Source organism: Heptranchias perlo, chromosome 3 (genome assembly GCF_035084215.1).
Source record: "Heptranchias perlo isolate sHepPer1 chromosome 3, sHepPer1.hap1, whole genome shotgun sequence".
NCBI classification, from domain to species: Eukaryota; Metazoa; Chordata; class Chondrichthyes; order Hexanchiformes; family Hexanchidae; genus Heptranchias; species Heptranchias perlo.
Window position 1 is genome coordinate 7151733 of NC_090327.1, and position 15573 is coordinate 7167305.

Sequence of the window (15573 nt, forward strand, 5' to 3'; positions counted from 1 at the left end):
CTCCTCACTGTTTACTACACTTCCAAGTTTTGTGTCATCTGCAAATTTTGAAATTGTGCCCTGTACACCCAAGTCCAAGTCATTAATATACATCAAGAAAAGCAGTGGTCCCAGTACCGACCCCTGGGGAACACCACTGTACACCTCCCTCCAGTCCGAAAAACAAACATTCGCCACTACTCTCTGTTTCCTGTCACTTAGTCAATTTCGTATCCATGCTGCCACTGCTCCTTTCATTCCATGGTTTCAGTTTTGCTGACAAGCCTATTACGTGGCATTTTATCAAATGCCTTTTCAAAGTCCATATACACAACATCAACCACATTGTCCTCATCGACCCTCTCTGTTACCTCATCAAAAAACTCAACCAAGTTAGTTGAACACGATTTGCCTTTAACAAATCTGTGCTGGCTTTCCTTTATTAATCCACATTTATCCAAGTGACTATTAATTTTGTCCCGGATTATCGTTTCTAAAAGCTTCCCCACCACCGAGGTTAAACTGACTGGCCTGTAGTTGCTGGGTTTATCCTTACACCCTTTTTTGAACAAGGGTGTAACATTTGCAATTCTCCAGTCCTCTGGCACCACCCCCCGTATCTAAGGATGTTTGGAAGATTATGGCCAGTACCTCCGCAATTTCCACCCTTATTTCCCTCAGCAACATAGGATGCATCCCATCCAGACTGGGTGACTTATCTACTTTAAGTACAGGTAGCCTTTCTAGTACCTCTTCTTTATCAATTTTTAGCCCATCAACTACCTCCTCTTTTACTGTGACTTTGGCAGCATCTTCTTCCTTGGTAAAGACAGATGCAAAGAACTCATTTAGTACCTCAGCCATGCCCTCTGCCCCCATGCATAGATCTCCTTTTTGGTCCCTAATCAGCCTCACCCCTCCTCTTACTACCCGTTTACTATTTTCCTTTTAAAACATTACACCTTGTGAGGTCCCCACTTCATGAAATGCGCAGGGCCCGATGCCCATTCAGAGACCGGCCGCGGTGTCGCTGGGTTAAGAGGGATGTAAATTAGACCCTGGTGTGTGTTACAGCCCACACACAGATCAGCTACTGACTCACTCTAAGCCGGGGGCTGGTTTCAGCCCTTCACCCCCCAGTTCCCATTCCCATTCTTTTTCTCTGACCTTCTTTCTTTCTCGCTGTTTCGTTCTGCTTCCTTCTCTGAATTTCTCGCTCTGTCTCTTATGTTTGTCATTCCCTCCAACGACCCAGTGTAGGGGGTGGTGGTGTGTGTCAGCTTCGCCTCTGACTTCTGAGCGGTTCGAATCGCTCCCACTCCCTGGGTTCTAGACCTTGGACTTATTTGGGGGTTGTGACAAAAGTGCAGCAGACAACTGGTTTTGGTGCAAGAAACTTCGATCTTTATTCAAGAGAGGAAATAATACACAACAATCTTAACACTCTAATAAAATGGGGAACACTTCGGTACACACGAGGGAAATTACAGTAGAAAGAGACCTCACCCCTCCCAATCCCACTATACGAGCTAAGTTGGACTCTAAAGGGCCAGAGATAATGCTCACCAAACGAATCCTTGACAGTAATTCATCCAGCGTTAAGTCAGAAATAGATCGTAGAGTGGAAACTTTGCGGATCTTCGGTTTTCTCCCGAGCTGGTTTTCTTTGGTCACGGTGGCCCAATATTACCCGGTTGGTTGGTGGTAATATTCGGTTGGTTGTTTCGTAAGGCCCTTGTTGCCGCGAGGTGTCTGATGGTCACTGGGGCTGTTGCTCTGGTTTCTTCTTGTGTGTCGGCCTGCTTCTAGAGCTGCTGACCTTCCCTGTCGAACTGCTCTCCTGTTGCCCCCTCGCCTTGTTGAACTGTCGCCTCCCGAGCTGTCAAACTCCTGGCTGAACTGAACTGAACAATCCTTTGCCCTTGCAGGTCTGGATGACCGGTTCTCTCACGTAGGGGTCGTTGGTTTTGCTGGAAGCTGCTCTCCCTCCAGAGACGGGCAGAACAAGACAAGCAAAACACAAGAGCCAGCAAGAGCCAGAGAGAGAGAGTGAGAGAGGTTTCGAGTTTCCACTTCTAGATCCCTCTCTTACAATGGTCATCGTCACTTAAACAAAAGGCACTTCATGTCTATTTGAACAGTTCTTACAAAGTCCTTCAGAATCTTTGATGTCTTTTGATGGTTTCTCATCATGTTGCAATTGTTTTTCTCGATATGACATTGGTAATTCCGATTTTTAGAGCTTGTCACACAAGGCTTTCTTTTGTATCCAGCGTCCTAGGTGTTGATCGGTTTTGCTTTAAAACAAAGACATGGCCCCACCATGTCTGGAGCAGTTGCCTCTTTCAATGGCCGACTGCCTTTCGAATTAGTACTGAGTGTTGACCACCTGCTGTAGGTTTTGCATTAAAACAGAGACACGTCTGAAGCAGTAATTCTCCCACATTCCACTGTGTGTGTTGATGATTCGTCTGGTGACCTCTCACCTATCCTTCCATCTTAGGATTTTAGTCAATGGCCAAAGTTTTCCATACTCAGGGAAAAGGTGAATTCCCAGAATTCTTAAGTCCCTTAAAAGACGTGGATTCCTCGAAAGTACTTTTCCCTGGTTGATGCTTCCTGGTGTGGCGCGTGTGTGAATCGGCCCAATATTTCATCACCCTGAAATGGTTAGAAAAGAGTCCAAAGTCCTTTTCTTTAGGGTTTCTCTCCGAGTTTTGGGGGATCTGTGAATTTTGAGAATCTTACACCAGTTAGAACAGCACTCCCTTACTCCTTCCTCCTCCCACCTGCAAACCAATCCACCCAGGAAACTTGCAGAGACAGTTAGACGCAGATATTGAGAAGTTGGAGACTGTAAAACAGGCCTGAACATGGACCAGTGAGATGGGAAGGCAGGTTGTTACACTGAGAGTGCGCTGGAGGCGGGAGTTTGTTCTCATGTAAGCAGCAGGTACACTGAGCATTCCATACTTCATATGGGAAAAAACTCAAGTGCAGGAGAGTGCCGTGTGTGGGAGAGGCTTGGACAGGAGCACGCCCTCTGACGCGGACTCTCCGCAGCTGTCCCTGCCACCACTCTCTGCTCGTGCTCACTTGTGAACTGTGACTCACCAGGTGAGATCCCACCTAATTCTCTAACAGGACCCACCGAACTGCGAGTATCTCCGCTGGTGCCTGGTAATACGTCCTGTGACGGTGCCCCCTCAGAAGGAATCATCTCCTCTGAGGAAATGACGTAAGGAAAGTCCACGGGCTGCAAGAAGGCCCTGGAGGAGAGAAGAGTCGGGGATGAATTCGTATTGGCAATGTAAAAATGTTGCCGCTCAGTATAATTACGCTGATCATGTTTCACTCGTTGCTGAAATCAAGTCTACATGACTGTATGAGATGTGGGTTGGAGATATTTTTAATTCTGTCACCAGGCAGCTGCGAAGTCCCAGTCTCTCCATCCCCTATGGTCAAGGATGCAGAGATGCCACTGATCTCCGTGGCCTCTTCCGGATCTCTGCTCCACAATCTGCGGCGGCCCACCTCCAGCCCTCTCCCTCGTATTTTTTGCTCTCTTCTCCTGCAACGGGGGGAACGACAGACCAATGAGTGGCTGTGAGGCATGTCTTCACCCGATGGATGCGGTGCATTGGGTAAGGATGACTATCAGGCAGAGGCGTCACATTGGATCAGGATTGAGGGGAGTGGCAGTGGGCAGGGGAGAATCTGAGATCCCGAAGGCGGATCTCCCAGGACGAGCAGGATGAGTAGAACCAGTTATAACCTGTTTGTAGCTTTACAGATGAAGAGGTGGATCTCAGTGCTGGCCGGGGACCGGTCTAACGACTTTCTCAAGTAAGGTGAAGACGGTGTCTCTTCGCAGGTGACATCGCGCCCAGAGGCTCCAGAGCATCGGAGCACGGGGTGCGCAACACGGCCAGGCTGACCGCAAAGACGGGTGAAGGACCCATGCCACGGCAACGGGACGTCTTTGTGAGGAAGGTTCTGTTGGGAGCCCGTGGTTTGGAGCCAGCGGACATCTTCTGCCTGCAGGACTTCCCGAGAAGCGGATATTTCGACATGACATTCAAGAACGTCGAAAGATGCCTGAAGATATTTCAGGCCTTCAAGGAGAAGGGGAAGGAGGCGCCGTTGTCGCTCCTCAACGCGGAACCGCTCTCCGCGCTCCCGCAGGAGAAGGAACGGACGCTAACGGTCCACATGTTCAACCCGCACGTGCCCGTCGCGGATGTGCTGATGTTCCTCAAGCGATGCGTGGACGGAGTGGAGCATCGACATCGAGGACATGCACGGGATCTGGACCAGCAAGAGGAGCATCGAGGCGAAGCTGAGGGTGGACGCTGATGGAAACATCATTCACCCACCATCAAGCTTTGCGATTGGGACGAGTCGAGGGTACGCGGTGTACCCGGGGCAGCCCAGAGTGCGCCGATCCTGCGGCAAACCCGGGCACAAAGTGGCTTCGTGCAAGGTGGTGATCTGCAGGAAGGAGGGCCACCAGACACTGGACTGTCAGGGGACCGAGTGCTGCAACCTGTGCGGAGAGGCTGGTCACCTGTACAAGACCTGCCCAAACCGCAGACACAGCTACGCACGGGCAGCGAGAGGCCAGGCAGTGCTCCCGGATGTCAAGGAACATACAGGGTAAGATAAGGCAAAAAAAGTGACACCGAGAGTTCAAGACTGCAGAAAGCCTAGAGGAGTATAGAAAGTGCAGGGGTGAAATTAAAAAGGAAATTAGGAAAGCAAAGAGAGGGCATGAAAAAATACTGGCAAGTAAAATCAAGGAAAATCCAAAGATGTTTTATAAATACACAAAGAGCAAGAGGATAACTAAGGAAAGAGAAAGGCCTATTAGATACCAAAAAGGTAACCTATGTGTGGAGGTGGACGATGTGGGTATGGTTCTTAATGGATACTTTGCGTCTGTCTTCACAGAAGAGGGGGACGATGCAGAGATTGTAGTTAAGGAGGAGGAGTGTGAAATATTGGATGGGATAAACATAGTGAGAGAGGAAGTGTTAAGGGGATTAGCATCTTTGAAAGTAGATAAATCAGCAGGCCCGGATGAAATGTCTCCCAGGCTGTTAAGAGAAGCAAGGGAGGAAATAACGGAGGCTCTGACCATCATTTTCCAATCCTCACTGGCTACAGGCATGGTGCCGGAGGATTGGAGGACTGCTAACGTTGTACCATTGTTTAAAAAGGGAGAAAAGGATAGACCGAGTAATTACAGGCCAATCAGTCTAACCTCGGTGGTGGGCAAATTATTGGAATCAATTCTAAGGGACAGTATAAACCATCGTTTAGAAAGGTACGGACTAATCAAGGACAGTCAGCATGGATTTGTTAAGGGAAGTTCGTGTGATTGATTGAATTTTTTGAGGAGGTAACAAGGAGGGTCGATGAGGGTAGCGCATTTGATGTAGTGTACATGGATTTTAGCAAGGCTTTTGACAAGGTCCCACATGGCAGACTGGTCAAAAAAGTAAAAGTCCATGGGATCCAAGGGAAAGTGGCAAATTGGATCTAAAATTGGCTCAGTGGCAGGAAGCAAAGGGTAATGGTCAACGGGTGTTTTTGTGACTGGAAGGCTGTTTCCAGCGGGGTTCCGCAGGGCTCAGTACTCGGTCCCTTGCTTTTTGTGATATATATTAATGATTTGGAATGTGGGGGGCTTGATCAAGAAGTTTGCAGATGATACAAAAATTGGCCGTGTGGTTGATAGTGAGGAGGAAAGCTATAGACTGCAGGAAGATATCAATGGACTGGTCAGGTGGGCAGAAAAATGCCAAATGGAGTTCAGTCTATGAAGTGTGAGGTAATGCATTTCGGGAGGTCAGACAAGGCAAGGGAGTACACAATAAATGGGAGGATACTGAGAGGTGTAGAGGAACAGAGGGACCTTGGAGTGCATGTCCACAGATCGCTGAAGGTAGCAGGGCAGGTAGATAAGGTGGTTAAGAAGACATATGGAATACTTTCCTTTATTAGCCGAGGCATAGAATATAAGAGCAGGGAGGTTATGCTGGAACTATATAAAACACTGATTAGGCCACAGCTTGAGTACTGTGTACAGTTCTGGTCACCACATTACAGGAAAGATGTGATTGCACTAGAGGGGGTACAGAGGAGATTTACGAGGATGTTGCCAGGACTGGAGAATTTTAGCTATGAGGAAAGATTGGATAGGCTGGTGTTGTTCTCTTTGGAACAGAGGAGGCTGAGGGGAGATTTAATTGAGGTGTACAAAATTATGAGGGACCAAGATAGAGTGGATAGGGAGGACCTATTTCTCTTAGCAGAGAGGTCAATAACCAGGGGGCATAGATTTAAAGTGATTGGTAGAAGGATTAGAGGGGAGCGGAGGAAAAAGATTTTCACCCAGAGGGTGGTGGGGGTCTGGAACTCACTTCCTGAAAGGGTGGTAGAGGCAGAAACCCTCAACTCATTTAAAAAGTACCTGGATATGCACCTGAAACGCCGGGACCTACAGGGCTACGGACCAAGTGCTGGAAAGTGGGATTAGGCTGGATGGCTCTTTTTCGACCGGCACAGACATGTTGGGCTGAATGGTCTCCTTCTGTGCCGTAAATATTTCTATGTTTCTAAGAGAGCAGCAGTCGTAGCTTCATCAAAGGAAGAGGCAAAAGGTGACGGTGACCTGCGACACCAACTGTTGTGCTCCAACTCCAGGAACCGGGGAGCAGCAACACCCAGCTCCAGAGCACCGGGAGCAGCGATGTGCCCAACGCACCCCCAACTCCAGGCAACCAGGACCAGCGAGGCGGAGAGCGAGGTCCCCCAACTCCAGGCAACCAGGACCAGCGAGGCGGAGAGCGAGGTCCCCCAACTCTGGGCAACGGGGAGCAGCGAGGCGGAGAGCGAGGTCCCCCAACTCCAGGCAACCAGGACCAGCGACGTGGAGAGCAAGGGCCCCCAACTCTGGGCAACCGGGAGCAGTGATGCGGAGAGCAAGGTCCCCCAACTCTGGGCAACGGGGAGCAGCACCCCAGTCGCGGAGGTCCTTCCTACACACACAGAACCTCAGCGCCACCGCGGGGCTGTGCCGGGGAGGAGACCATCATCCACCTCCTGATGGGCTGCCCCTTCCCGCAAAGAGTGTGGAGAGAGATGTGTTGGTATCTGTCCCGGTTCATCCCAAACAGTTCAGTAACACAGGACGCCGTGCTCTACAGACTGTTCCCCGGGACGCACACCGAGACAGATATCACCTGCGGCTGGAAGACCATCAACTCAGTGAAGGAGGCCCTTTGGACCGCCTGAAACCTGCTGGTTTTGAATTGTAATTTTAAGTTCGCTTGGTGTACGATCTGTCGTGTTTTGGTTTGATTTGTACTGGTTTTGAATTGTGATATTTACATTGAACAGTGTGTATCTTTAAATTCTATGAAATAAAGTATATTTTGAAATAATAAAAGGGTTCCAGGATGAGTAGAACCAGTTATAACCTGTTTGATATTTACTGACGTAGAGGTGGATCTCAATGCTGGCCGGGGACCGGTCTAAAGCCTTTTTCCAGTGAGGTGAAGACGGTTTCTTTCTCGCTGGCCTTCAGGGACAAGGGGAAGGAAGCCAAGTGCTGCAACCTGTGCGGAGAGGCTGGTCACCTGTGCGGAGAGGCTGCCCAAATTGCAAACTGAGCTATGCACGGGCAGCGAGGGGCGAGGTGACGAAGGAGAAGAGAGCAGCTATCGTAGCTGCCCCTAAGGAGGCCAGACCCCTCCCCCCCGCTGTGGTCCCACGTGAAAGGGCCAGTGACCAGGAGGAGGACAAGGAGCAGGAAGGGAGTGTCGAGGAAATCAACCAAACCCCGACACCCAGCCCTGAAACTACCCCTGAGAACGCAGTCAATGGAAGGCAAACCAGGGACAGATGAAGGATGGATGATACAAGCAAAGAAAAAGAGGAAGTCCCGCAGGACCAGAGGCACGGACACCAAAGGTGTGGCCAGCGGCAAGAGGAGCTTAGAGTCCCCAACAGACAACAACGACCGCTCCTCGGATGATGACCAAGGAAAGGGGGGGAAACCCCACCTTCATCAAAGGAAGAGGCAAAATGCAGCGGTGACCTGTGACACCGACAACGCGCTCCAACTCCAGGAACCTGGAGCAGCAACAGTCAGCTCCAGGGCACCGGGAGCAGCGCCGTGCCCGGCCAACCCCAACTCCAGGGCACCGGGAGCAGCGCCGTGCCCGGCCAACCCCAACTCCAGGGCACCCGGAGCAGCGCCGTGCCCAGCCAACCCCAACACCAGGGCACCGGGAGCAGCGCCGTGCCCGGCCAACCCCAACTCCAGGGCACCCGGAGCAGCGCCGTGCCCAGCCAACCCCAACACCAGGGCACTGGGAGCAGCGCCGTGCCCAGACAACCCCAACACCAGGGCACCGGGAGCAGCGTCGTGACCAGACAACCCCAACACCAGGGCACTGGGAGCAGCGCCGTGCCCAGACAACCCCAACACCAGGGCACCGGGAGCAGCGTCGTGACCAGACAACCCCAACACCAGGGCACCGGGAGCAGTGCCGTGACCAGCCAACCCCAACACCAGGGCACCGGGAGCAGCGTCGTGACCAGACAACCCCAACACCAGGGCACCGGGAGCAGCGCCGTGCCCAGACAACCCCAACTCCAGGGCACTGGGAGCAGCGCCGTGCCCAGACAACCCCAACACCAGGGCACCGGGAGCAGCGCCGTGCCCAGACAACCCCAACACCAGGGCACCGGGAGCAGCGCCGTGCCCAGACAACCCCAACTCCAGGGCACTGGGAGCAGCGCCGTGCCCAGCCAACCCCAACACCAGGGCACCGGGAGCAGCGCCGTGCCCAGACAACCCCAACACCAGGGCATCGGGAGCAGCGCCGTGCCCGGCCAACCCCAACTCCAGGGCACCCGGAGCAGCGCCGTGCCCAGCCAACCCCAACACCAGGGCACTGGGAGCAGCGCCGTGCCCAGACAACCCCAACTCCAGGGCACTGGGAGCAGCGCCGTGCCCAGCCAACCCCAACACCAGGGCACCGGGAGCAGCGTCGTGACCAGACAACCCCAACACCAGGGCACCGGGAGCAGTGCCGTGCCCAGACAACCCCAACTCCAGGGCACTGGGAGCAGCGCCGTGCCCAGCCAACCCCAACACCAGGGCACCGGGAGCAGCGCCGTGCCCAGACAACCCCAACACCAGGGCACCGGGAGCAGCGCCGTGCCCAGACAACCCCAACTCCAGGGCACTGGGAGCAGCGCCGTGCCCAGCCAACCCCAACACCAGGGCACCGGGAGCAGCGCCGTGCCCAGACAACCCCAACACCAGGGCACCGGGAGCAGCGCCGTGCCCAGACAACCCCAACTCCAGAGCACCGGGAGCAGCGCCGTGCCCAGACAACCCCAACACCAGGGCACCGGGAGCAGCGCCGTGCCCGGCCAACCCCAACTCCAGGGCACCCGGAGCAGCGCCGTGCCCAGCCAACCCCAACACCAGGGCACTGGGAGCAGCGCCATGCCCAGACAACCCCAACTCCAGGGCACTGGGAGCAGCGCCGTGCCCAGACAACCCCAACTCCAGGGCACTGGGAGCAGCGCCGTGCCCAGACAACCCCAACACCAGGGCACCGGGAGCAGCGCGGTGCCCAGACAACCCCAACACCAGGGCACTGGGAGCAGCGCCGTGCTCAGATAACCCCAACTCCAGGGCACTGGGAGCAGCGCCGTGCCCAGACAACCCCAACTCCAGGGCACTGGGAGCAGCGCCGTGCTCAGATAACCACAACTCCAGGGCACCGGGAGCAGCGCCGTGCCCAGACAACCCCAACACCAGGGCACCGGGAGCAGCGCCGTGCCCAGATAACCCCAACTCCAGGGCACCGGGAGCAGCAACGCGGAGAGCGAGATCCCCCAACTCCAGGAAACCGGAGCAGCACGATGGACGCAGAGAGCGATCCCCCGGTGTCGAACGAGGAGCCGGACCTGGTTGTGGATTTCACGGACACACCGCCCCATGGGACCCCACCGTCGACCCCCGAACGAGGACCCTCCCCCAATGGAGGACAGGCCTCCTTCCTCAGCCCAAGGACCGTCCAGAAGTTCCTTCACACCACATAAATGCAGAATCTGGACCCAGGGTCTCAAATGGACAGTAACGTAGACCCCCGACTGATGCAATAGTAAAACCTGAATGTTTTTGATTCCTTTGTATTTTAAAATGGATTTAAAATTGAATCCATAATCATTCATAGCATCAAATCGACTACGCGATGTGCCGCTATCCTGGACTATCTGTTCAGGGTCAAGAGGGACCGTCTGTTCTTGCAGGAGTGCAGGATCACCTTAGCAACTACCTGCAGTGTTCACACATATGGGCCCAGGGGCAGTCGATCTGGGCGGGAGGCAACGATAATCGTTCCTCGGGCCATAGACTTCAACTGCATCATCAATGAGGCTGGACAATCCAGCAGGGGCGGCCGTATACTGGACACCACGTCCAAACTCCTGATGGAGGCGGTGGATGACGCAAAGCTTCGCGATGCCTTCAGCAACCCTGCAGACGGAGTGCCGCAGAGATATACCTGGTCCAGGCCAGACGGGTCCGTCCGTTCCAGGAGAGACTTCCTTTTTGTGTCCCCAATGCTCAAGGTCAGATCCACCGACGTCCAGCCGGTGTTCTTCTCTGACCACTGCCTCCTACTGACCGACTGTCAATCACAGGAGGACCAGAGGGCGGGCAGGGGGATATGGAAGCTGAACGTGAGACTGTTGACCCCGGAGAACATTGAGGAACTAGAGAGGGATTACACACGTTGGAGAACCGTGAAACCCCTCTTCAACTCCACGGTGCACTGGTGGGAAGCGATCAAGGCCAACATCAAGAGGTTCTTCATCCTCAAAGGTGTTCAGAAGGTAAGAGAGAGGCAGAGGGAATTGTCACAACTCCAGAAATGCATGCAGGATCTGCTCCAGCTGCAGTCAATGGGGGTTGATGTCAGGGAGGAACTCCGAGAGGTGAAGGGCCAGCAAGCCTCGCTCTTCCCCTCCGAGGCCTCAAAGATCATCTTCCGGTCCAGAGTCCGCTCCGAGGAGCAGGCCGAGAAGTGCTCACACTTCTTCTTCCAGAAGCTGCACAAAGAGACCTCTGTGATCAGCAGCCTGAAGGAGGAAGACGGCTCGCTGACGTCCTCGCAGGCCGACACACTGAGGATCAGCAAATCCTTTTATGCCGGGCTGTACGACATGAAGCCCACAGACAGCACGGCCTCCCAGTCCTTCCTGTCTATCACAGCGGGAGAGGATGGATCGGCCACTTTTTTTTAATTCGTTCACGGGATGTGGGCGTCGCTGGCAAGGCCAGCATTTATTGCCCTCGAGAAGGTGGTGGTGAGCCACCTTCTTGAACCGCTGCAGTCCGTGTGGTGACGGTTCTCCCACAGTGCTGTTAGGAAGGGAGTTCCAGGATTTTGACCCAGCGACAATGAAGGAACGGCGATATATTTCCAAGTCGGGATGGTGTGTGACTTGGAGGGGAACGTACAGGTGGTGTTGTTCCCATGTGCCTGCTGCTCTTGTCCTTCTAGGTGGTAGAGGTCGCGGGTTTGGGAGGTGCTGTCGAAGAAGCCTTGGCGAGTTGCTGCAGTGCATCCTGTGGATGGTACACACTACAGCCACAGTGCGCCGGTGGTGAAGGGAGTGAATGTTTAGGGTGGTGGATGGGGTGCCAATCAAGCGGGCTGCTTTATCTTGGTTGGTGTCGAGCTTCTTGAGTGTTGTTGGAGCTGCACTCATCCAGGCAAGTGGAGAGTATTCCATCACACTCCTGACTTGTGCCTTGTAGATGGTGGAAAGGCTTTGGGGAGTCAGGAGGTGAGTCACTCGCAGCCTCTGACCTGCTCTCGTAGCCACAGTATTTATATGGCTGGTCCAGTTAAGTTTCTGGTCAATGGTGACCCCCAGGATGTTGATGGTGGGGGATTCGGCGATGGTAATGCCGTTGAATGTCAAGAGGAGGTGGTTAGACTCTCTCTTGTTGGAGATGGTCATTGCCTGGCACTTATCTGGCGCGAATGTTACTTGCCACTTATGTGCCCAAGCCTGGATGTTGTCCAGGTCTTGCTGCATGCGGGCTCGGACTGCTTCATTATTTGAGGGGTTGTGAATGGAACTGAACACTGTGCAGTCATCAGCAAACATCCCCATTTCTGACCTTATGATGGAGGGAAGGTCATTGATGAAGCAGCTGAAGATGGTTGGGCCTAGGACACTGCCCTGAGGAACTCCTGCAGCAATGTCCTGGGGCTGAGATGATTGGCCTCCAACAACCACTACCATCTTCCTTTGTGCTAGGTATGACTCCAGCCACTGGAGAGTTTTCCCCCTGATTCCCATTGACTTCAATTTTACGAGGGCTCCTTGGTGCCACACTCGGTCAAATGCTGCCTTGATGTCAAGGGCAGTCAGTCTCACCTCACCTCTGGAATTCAGCTCTTTTGTCCATGTTTGGACCAAGGCTGTAATGAGGTCTGGAGCCGAGTGGTCCTGGCGGAACCCAAACTGAGCATCGGTGAGCAGGTTATTGGTGAGTAAGTGCCGCTTGATAGCACTGTCGACGACACCTTCCATCACTTTGCTGATGATTGAGAGTAGACTGATGGGGCGGTCATTGGCCGGATTGGATTTGTCCTGCTTTTTGTGGACAGGACATACCTGGGCAATTTTCCACATTGTCGGGTAGATGCCAGTGTTGTAGCTGTACTGGAACAGCTTGGCTAGAAGCGCAGCTAGTTCTGGAGCACAAGTCTTCAGCACTACAGCTGGGATGTTGTCGGGGCCTTTGCTGTATCCAGTGCACTCAGCCGTTTCTTGATATCACGTGGATTGAATCGAATTGGCCGAAGACTGGCTTCCATGATGGTGGGGATATCGGGAGGAGGCCGAGATGGATCATCCACTCGGCACTTCTGGCTGAAGATGGTTGCAAACGCTTCAGCCTTGTCTTTTGCACTCACGTGCTGGACTCCGCCATCATTGAGGATGGGGATGTTTGCAGAGCCTCCTCCTCCCGTTAGTTGTTTAATTGTCCACCACCATTCACGACTGGATGTGGCAGGACTGCAGAGCTTTGATCTGATCCGTTGGTTGTGGAATCGCTTAGCTCTGTCTATAGCATGTTGCTTCCGCTGTTTAGCATGCATGTAGTCCTGAGTTGTAGCTTCACCAGGTTGGCACCTCATTTTTAGGTACGCCTGGTGCTGCTCCTGGCATGCTCTTCTACACTCCTCATTGAACCAGGGTTGATCCCCTGGCTTGTTGGTAATGGTGGAGTGAGGAATATGCCGGGCCATGAGGTTACAGATTGTGCTGGAATACAATTCTGCTGCTGCTGACGGCCCATAGCGCCTCATGGATGCCCAGTTTTGAGCTGCTAGATCTGTTCTGAATCTATCCCATTTAGCACGGTGGTAGTGCCACACAACACGTTGGATGGTGTCCTCAGTGCGAAGACGGGACTTCATCTCCACGAGGACTGTGCGGTGGTCACTCCTACCAATACTGTCATGGACAGATGCATTTGCGACAGGTAGATTGGTGAGGACGAGGTCAAGTAAGTTTTTCCCTCGTGTTGGTTCGCTCACCACCTGCCGCAGGCCCAGTCTAGCAGCTATGTCCTTCAGGACTCGGCCAGCTCGGTCAGTAGTGGTGCTACCGAGCCACTCTTGGTGATGGACATTGAAGTCCCCCACCCAGAGTACATTTTGTGCCCTTGCTACCCTCAGTGCTTCCTCCAAGTGGTGCTCAACATGGAGGAGGACTGATTCATCAGCTGAGGGAGGACGGTAGGTGGTAATCAGCAGGAGGTTTCCTTGCCCATGTTTGACCTGATGCCATGAGATTTCATGGGGTCCAGCGTCAATGTTGAGGACTCCCAGGGCCACTCCCTCCTGACTGTATATCACTGTACCGCCACCTCTGGTGGGTCTGTCCTGCCGGTGGGACAGGACATACCCAGGGATGGTGATGGAAGAGCCTGGGACATTGGCTGAAAGATATGATTCTGTAAGTATGGCTATGTCAGGCTGTTGCTTGACTAGTCTGTGGGACAGCTCTCCCAATTTTGGCACAAGTCCCCAGATGTTGGTAAGGAGGACCTTGCAGGGTCGACTGGGCTTGGTGTTTTGCCGTTGTCGTGTCCGGTGCCTAGTGGTCCGATGCCGGGTGGTCCGTCCGGTTTTATTCTTATTATGACTTTTCGTAGCGAGATTTTACAACTGAGTGGCTTGCTAGGCCATTTCAGAGGGCAATTAAGAATCAACCACATTGCTGTGGGTCTGGAGTCACATATAGGCCAGACCGGGTAAGGACGGCAGGTTTCCTTCCCGAAAGGACATTAGTGAACCAGATGGGTTTTTACGACAATCCGGTAGTTTCATGGCCATCATTACTGACACTAGTATTTTAATTCCAGATTTTTATTTAATTAATTGAATTTAATTAATTAATTGAATTTAAATTCGCCAGCTGCCGTGGCGGGATTTGAACTCATGACTCTGGATTTTTAGTCCAGGCCTCTGGATTACGAGTCCAGTAACATAACCACGATGCTACCGTACCCCAAAATAAAAGCAAGGCCACGTTCTTTGGACGATCTGACAAAGGCCGTCCAGTCCTTCGAGAAGAGTAGAACTCCCGAAAGTGACGGTTTACCGGTCAAGTTGTACTCGGCTCTGTGGGACTGGATAGGCCCAGACCTACTGGAAGTGTCCGGGGGTATGTTTCAGGCGGGCAGTATGTCAGAGTCCACGAGGAAAGGAATCATCACCCTCATCTACAAGCGGAAGGGGGAGAGGGAAGAAATCAGAAATTGGCAACCCATTTCCTTGCTAAATGTTGACTACAAGATTCTCTCCCAAGCCATTGCCAACAGGCTCAAGTCTGTTCTGGAGCGGGTGATCCACCCGGATCAGACCTGTACTGTACCCGGCAGGAAGGTCTCCGATAGCCTTGCGCTGCTCAGGGATACGATCGCCTATGTGTAGGACAGGGGGGTGAACACCTGCCTCATCAGCCTAGACCAGGAGAAGGCCTTTGACAGAATATCCCACATGTACACGATGGACGTGCTCTCCAAAATGGGCTTTGGGGAGGAATCCGTGATTGGATCCGACTGCTCTACACGGACATCCATAGCGCAGTCCTAATCGACGGGTGGGAGTCAGAGAGCTTTCCGATCAGATCTGGAGTCAGGCAGGGCTGTCCTCTCTCCATGGTCTTGTTTGTATGTTGTATCGAGCCATTTGCCGCGTCCATCAGGAAGGACGCAGGTATGGGGGGAGGCTCTCAGGTTAAGGCCTCCCTGTACATGGATGACGTCACCGTCTTCTGCTCCGACCAGCAGTCGGTCCACAATCTGATGGGCATCTGCGATCGTTTCGAGATGGCCTCGGGGACCAGAGTGAACCGAAATAAAAGCAAGGCCACGTTCTTTGGTAGGTGGGAGACCCGATCCCTTGTCCCCTTCATCGTCAGGTCCGACTACCTGAAGGTGCTGGAGATCTGGTTCGGGGGTGGGGGGGGGGGGGG

The 15573-nt window shown here is 53.3% G+C and overlaps 1 protein-coding gene across 2 annotated transcripts in view; it reads left to right on the forward strand.

Moving 5' to 3' along the window:
• Nucleotides 1-7407, forward strand: part of LOC137309930 (zinc finger CCHC domain-containing protein 3-like) — an 8741-nt gene extending 1334 nt beyond the window's left edge. The window contains exons 2-3 of one of the 2 annotated variants that reach the window (XR_010960024.1): nucleotides 1908-4635; nucleotides 6605-7407. Coding sequence is in view for 1 of the 2 variants with exons in the window: in XM_067977933.1 (XP_067834034.1) it covers nucleotides 3940-4335 (396 nt within the window). In the remaining variant the exon portion in view is untranslated. Of the gene's footprint in view, nucleotides 1-1907 lie in introns of both variants that reach the window. The other variant, XM_067977933.1, reaches the window with a different exon arrangement.
• Nucleotides 7408-15573: the final 8166 nt, after the last annotated feature.